Here is a 6,807-nt window from a genome sequence, read left to right on the forward strand (position 1 = left end):
TCCTACCATTGTTCAAGCTGCCATAATTCCTCTTATCATTCCAGATCTGTACTACTGCTTCCTCCTTTTCAGCCAGTTACATCTATAGATCAAACCAATGACATGACTCAGGCTTCCCTGGTGGCTCAGATGGTAAAGAATCTGCCTAAAATGGAAACCCAGATTTGATCCCTGGGTTGGGAAGCTCCCCTGGAAAAGGGAATGGCTACTCACTCGTGTTCTTGCTGGAGAATCCCGTGGACAGAGGAGCCTGGTGGGCATATAGTTCATGGGGTCGCAAAGTCAGACACTGAGTGACCTTCATTTTTACTGGCAGCTGTGATTCCAGACCAAAACCTACTAGAAGGTGTGGGCATATTCTGGAGTATGGCCCATTAAATTATGCCTGTCATCCCATGTTCTGAGCCAGGGTGTACTGTTAAATAGCAGTGTTCCTAGAGCAGAGCCGTTTTGCCTTGTTACTTACTCCAGGGACCAACTTGGCTTAGACCCAGGGAACTTCCCAAGTTCTGGCAAGTGTTAGCACTGTTCATGTCTTCGCTGTTAACAAGCGGGCCAGTGAACCAGCTTGCATCTCTTGTTGCATAGGTATCCAGAGTTTCCTAGCTTTTATGTTGTTTTAAAAGCATTTCAAGAGTCAATTTACAGAAAATGACAATGCATCAATGTGAAAAAAATTTTTTAAATAAGTTACCACGTAACAGACTAGTTACTAGCCAATGGTTCACACTTGAGCAGCAGTTAATCCCAAGATGTAAACTGTAATGGGTTTGTGCTAATTTATAGTTATACCATCCTATGCAGAAAGTACCTGGCTGGTATTGAAAGAGGTATTTCAGGCACTTTGAGGCCTGTTACACTGAACAGACCTAAATTTGAACTTCTGTCATGGTTTATGTGATGCCAAGCAAAGGAGTTGCCCACACTTTCCATTCAGAAATTTGTCTTATATTTCCAGTGCATCTTCAATACAGCTGGATACTACCCTAATGTCTAATACTGAAAAAATCCCCCAGGCTGTGAAGGAAGTATTTGCTGAACATCTTGTCACTCGGGCACTTTTCACCTTTTATCATTTGAGTCTTACCCCTGTGGTGCACAGGACACAATTTCCAGATTAAGAAAATTAATACAGCAAATATCAGTAACTGATAGCAAGGCCAAAAGGACAATCATAGTAACTAACCAGCCAATACCTCCCAACCTTTAGGAAAACAATTAGTTTTTAAATCAGTATGCCAATTTTATCAATTTTTAAAATGCAGAAAATACTATAGTTTAATCTGATGTGAAGAAAATCTTTATAACCCATAGTGCTGTAACTGTTTCTAAACATTGAAATAGTTCCTCTGCGTTAACTTTTAAAAAACCATCTCCAGTTAAACAAGGGTTTTCCACTAAATTATTTAAATTGCCTCCTACCTCCCTTTATTTGCATTTTGGATACCAAAGTTTCAGGGTGTACTTTTGAATACTGAAGAGCTAGTATGTCTGAAGATTTAAGAGGGTTTTTGTCCATGTCTTCCTGTCAAGACCTGAATCCAGTTAGTTAACCTGAAAAAATCCTTGTTCCCATTCTCAACATCTCCTGCCACATAATACCCACTCAAGTTCCTCAGGGCAGAATTTATCCATTTAGGATTGCCTACTAGCAACAATTTCTATAGCTATAGGAAACTTGCATGTAAATCAGAGATAACGCCTTGTTCCTCTTGACCAAAAATTTGATAAATTTTGACAATTTCAGCCTTCCTTTGATGTCCTCTCCTTTAGCTTAGAAAAGGGAAGTTTAGATTTATAATCACTATTCTGCTTTTTACTTACATGTACCTTGCTTTGGAAAACTATCTTACTCAGTAGTCTGGAAGCAAAATTAGTTTTTTCCTAATTTATAGATAGCAGCCTGAGAACACATGGAATGTCTCATGGAAATCTTTTTTTATCAGCCCATTAACCTATTTATAAGGGTGAAGTGAGTATTTTTAAAAGGATAAACTTTGGCAGCCCTTACACTTAAAGGATGTTGCTAAGAGATATTAAGATAAAATATGTATATAACAAAAATCTTAAGTGAAAGCCATTTAACTAATATTTAAAACCTCTGCAATTATTAGTTTATTAGTATCATCCAGGACTCAGATGTTCAGTATTCCTCCTGAAATTACATAAACAAATGCAAATGGAAAGAATCCAAGTCAAAATTATATAACAAAACAGCACTCCATCACAAAAGCGTGTAAAATTACAAGAACGCTATTTTAAAACACTGGCACTTTAAGAGAACAATAATCTCAAAAACCACAAAATTGCCAAATTGTTCCCTAAACTGCTAAGCAGATAAACATATGACCCTAATGAATGAGCTGGAGTTTTGTAAAGAAAAGTCAAATTCAAATAAATCAGTTAATTCATACTGAAATACAAAGTGTCTTCCTCCCTTGTCTATTCGATTTATAAAGGGGCAAACCATAATACAGGAAGATATACCTGATTTAAAATGTGGTATATAACTTTTAAAGTCAGCCCAATTAATTAAAAATACCTTTAACCAAGGGTCTCAAGTTTCCTAAACAATCTCTACTTGGATAAGCAGGAGAAGACATTTACAGCCAGCACTTTTTCCCAGAGCCTTTGCTGGGACAATCATCGACAAAAAAACAATATGGCAGTCTTGTATTTTAAGCTCACGCTTTTGGGGATACATTCTCGGGTCTTTAACGTGGGAACTGCAAATATAACTGCCATTACATGGTAATGGGAGTTAAAGAGTGTAGAGTCCTCATGTAAAGATTAGAACATACTTTTCTATTAGTCCTTCAAGGACAGACTTTCAAAATGTTTGATTCTAGTAATCCCGTGCTGTGAATAGATTGGTTACTCTTCACTTGGTAAATGTAACTGGGCTATGTGAAATCCACTATCAACTGGTCAAGACTGAAGTTTCAGTTATGGATGAAAGGTGTCTCAATTCAACTTTTATTACCCTCATCATGGGTATGCAGGGTGTGCAGACAAAAGCTTTTTATCAGCTAACTATATGAAAGAAACAGTGTGATAATTCCATGTGATCCAAAATGGGCAAAAGCAAAAGACTAGCTTCCCCTTAAGAAAAATTTCCAGACCTATGAAAAGGACAACAATACTAATAAAAAAAATTGTATTTACTTAGAAGCATTCAGAATGTCAACAAAACAGCTGCAACTTTTTTTCTTTTTCTTTTTTTTTTGCAATTACAGAGTGGTATTCAGTTAACAGAACAACAATTATTCGTATAAGCTGCATCAGAGACAACTGAAGATGAAAAAACTACCATCCCCATATATAACTAATTTGTGCTGTGCACCAACAAGAACCTGCTTTAAATTTCCATGCCAATTTACAACCCCCATACTGTACCAGGCAAGGTTAGTGGCTATTGAAAATACCACCAGGACAGGGCTATCTAAAGACACATTCGGTAGTGTGTTAACTATACAAAAAAAGACACTGTACAGTTTAAAAACAAATCTTACACAGCCTTACATTTCAATTTTTTTTTCTTTAAAAGGAGTGAGCTGTGTACAAGGGGGTTAAATGCTTTATAGACAAGAAAAAGAAAACTGCGCTAGAACCAACTTATTCATCATCATCATCTTCTTCCTCCTCCTCATCCTCTTCATCTTCTTCCTCCTCCTCATCCTCTTCATCTTCCTCATCTTCCTCCTCTTCCTTCTTTTTCTTGCTCTTTTCAGCCTTGACAACTCCCTTTTTTGCTGCATCAGGCTTCCCTTTAGCTCGGTATGCGGCAATATCCTTCCAAAATAAAGGCAGGAAGAAAGTGGGACGAAAGACCAAACAGTTAAGTAATGGGAGAAATAAAAGTAACAGGCAAAACTTTATGGAAAAAACAAGGACTCAGATACACTAAAATACCATTTATCTGAAGATTCACACCAACTTGGACTTTCACAAACACTCATAAAAATATTATGAGATAACTAAATAAGCCAGAGCTCATGGTATGACATTGTCTAATACTTGCATTGCTATGCCTCACTGAAGTACAACTATATACCACATCCAAACTTTAGTTTATTAAAACTAGAATGTAGAGACTGATTAAAGGGTAGACACTGCCACCTTCTGAATGCAAAAAAGCATTCTACAGGTTTATACTGACAGACCCTAATCCATAGCAGGAAATCTCTCCATAAAAAAAAAAAAAAAAAAAGTTATCTGCCACCAAGCATGCAACTAGGTTCAGAAACATCTAGAAATGGATATATTTCTCCAGAATGACTAAATAACCTAAAATCTAACTTTACTTAATATTTCAATTAAAAGTATAAGGGGAGGTTATAGCTTTTTCTGGTATCAATTTACTGTACAGATCAAAATATTTTAAACTTTCTAACTTAAGTCAAGTTTTTAATATAAGGGAAAGAACATAAGTGTTTCAGGGTATTTATGAACAATACAGATCTGTATTACTTGGTCCAGCCTATTTTTATGTTGTGTGCCTAAACAGTTAAAATAATGACATTATCTAATTCAAAGTGACTACCAGAATTTTCATAAATTCACATGGTGGAGAATAACAAAACCAGCTTAAGTGTATATGGCCCTTGCCCAAGGCAAATTATGTTAAGTCAAACAACTTTAACAATTTATTTGATCTACATTCTTTGAAAGATGGAAAGGGACTTGCAGACTACAGCTAATGGTGCACTGAATAGTTGTTATACTCAACACTGCACCACACCTATTAGAAATCATAAAATAGGAAATTAAGCTGCAGTACCAAGTACAGCTGTTCATCTAACATCTGGCATACTCCTTCACCGCTACACCAAACCCGCACTGCTTACCTTTTCATACTTTTCCTTCAGCTTAGCAGCCTTCTTCTCATAAGGCTGCTTATCATCCGCAGCAGTGTTATTCCACATCTCTCCCAGTTTCTTTGCAACATCACCAATAGACAGGCCAGGATGTTCGCCTTTGATTTTTGGACGATACTCAGAACAAAACAAGAAAAAGGCCGAACTAAAAGGAGAGATTTAAGTTTAGAATTGCAGGTTTACCAACAACTGTGTTGTACTGCTATATAAAAGCCACTTCTAATTTCTACCACATATCTGACAGGGTATCATGTTATAAAATGCTAAATATCCCTCACTAGACTTAATTTACACAGTTATTTTAACTTACAACATTACTAGTTGAACATATATTATTTATTAGTATTCCAAATGAACATTCTGCAATTACTCTTATGATTTCTCAAGAAATAAAAAAGAATCAAAACTACATTTAGGAGACATATTGGGTGAGGTCAGTATCTAATTTCACCGCTCTAACTAAAACTGCCACCCAAGAGAAATTTTACAAAATTTAAATATACCAATACCAGTTAGCTAAGAAACTTTGATTACAGACTGGAGATCCACAGGGTGGCCTGCTAAATTTGTCTACAATAAAATACTTCCTGAAAAATCAAAACAGGCAAGATACTTACGGAGGCCTCTTAGGTGCATTGGGATCCTTGAACTTCTTTTTTGTTTCCCCTTTAGGAGGAATATAAGTTTTCATTTCTCTTTCATAACGGGCCTTGTCCGCCTTTGCCATGTCTTCAAATTTTCCTTTCTCTTTAGCAGACATGGTCTGTAAAAAAAAAAAAAATTGTAAACTTACATGAGTTAACAAAATTTTAACCAATTGTGAAGTATGGAAATGAATAAAATGCAGTATCCTTTGCTAAATATTTAGTAACCTGTTCCGACATCAACACCCACATTTGCAAATTGTACCGAAGCTTTAAAAAAAAAAAAAAATCGCAATTTGGAATTCAGCCTTTATTGCCTACTCAGTAGGTTTTCAGCCCTCTTACCTTCCACCTCTCTGAGCACTTCTTAGAAAACTCTGAGAAGTTGACAGAAGCATCCGGGTGCTTCTTCTTGTGCTCCTCCCGGCAAGTTTGCACAAAGAATGCATATGATGACATTTTGCCTCTCGGCTTCTTAGGATCTCCTTTGCCCATGTTTAATTATTTTTCTAAAAAATAAAAAAACACAAGTTTAATGTTAACAATGAAATTTATGGCACCGAAGAGCACTCTAACTTCTTGGGGAGTCAATGAACAGCATGGCACTGGTTATTAAACACGGCCTTGGCAACAACCCCTCACAATATCAAAGAAAATGTCAGGGATAGACAATTCCTAGAAGAGTCTGCACCAACCCAATAAATGGTCCTTCAGTGGGATCTCAAAGAAAGTGTAGACACAATGGTACACTCATACCGTATTTGTGAATTATCTCCCTGCATCTGTTTTGAATGTAATACCTAAGTGGTCATTAAAATTTTTTTTTTCATGTAAGAAATCATTATTAATCAACAAACCCAAAGGTCAGAAAAGGAATGCTGCAGATTCATGCAGCTACGTAAGGAGTAGGTAAGAGCCAAAGTTGAGTAGACCTTTCCGGATTACGGGCCAGATTCCCCGCTCGTCTAAAGTTTTCCCCATGATTGCTTTAAAATATTCTCTTCTCGGCACAAAACTTTGCCGGGAGGAGGGACCGTGGAAGCGGCAGCTCGGACCCAGGCTGGGGGTGGGGTGGTGTGGGGGGGGTGGCGGTGCTATTTGCGCGGCTGCCACCGCCAGGCAGCCTCGCTTCCTATCGGTTTGGCCCCGAGATGTATTTCGGTTCTGACTAAACACGTCCGGTCTGAAGTTTCTTCGAGTAAACAACGATGAGGGACAAAAGCCACTCCTGCTCGTGGCTCGGGCTGCCCCCTGCCCCCACCCGGGGAATATATATATACACATAT

The 6,807-nt window shown here is 37.5% G+C and overlaps 1 protein-coding gene across 1 annotated transcript; it reads right to left on the bottom strand.

The window, feature by feature from the left end:
- Window positions 1-2,086: 2,086 nt before the first annotated feature.
- On the bottom strand, window positions 2,087-6,787 carry HMGB1 (high mobility group box 1). The gene is made up of 4 exons (XM_010835900.1): window positions 5,867-6,787; window positions 5,495-5,640; window positions 4,848-5,022; window positions 2,087-3,792 (listed from the first exon to the last, which is right to left on the bottom strand). Exons 1-4 carry the CDS (start codon window positions 6,014-6,016, stop codon window positions 3,616-3,618), a joined length of 648 nt encoding a protein of 215 aa, XP_010834202.1. The 5' UTR covers window positions 6,017-6,787; the 3' UTR covers window positions 2,087-3,615.
- Window positions 6,788-6,807: the final 20 nt, after the last annotated feature.

This window comes from Bison bison, unplaced genomic scaffold (assembly GCF_000754665.1).
Source record: "Bison bison bison isolate TAMUID 2011002044 unplaced genomic scaffold, Bison_UMD1.0 scf7180017864056, whole genome shotgun sequence".
Taxonomy (NCBI): Eukaryota; Metazoa; Chordata; class Mammalia; order Artiodactyla; family Bovidae; genus Bison; species Bison bison.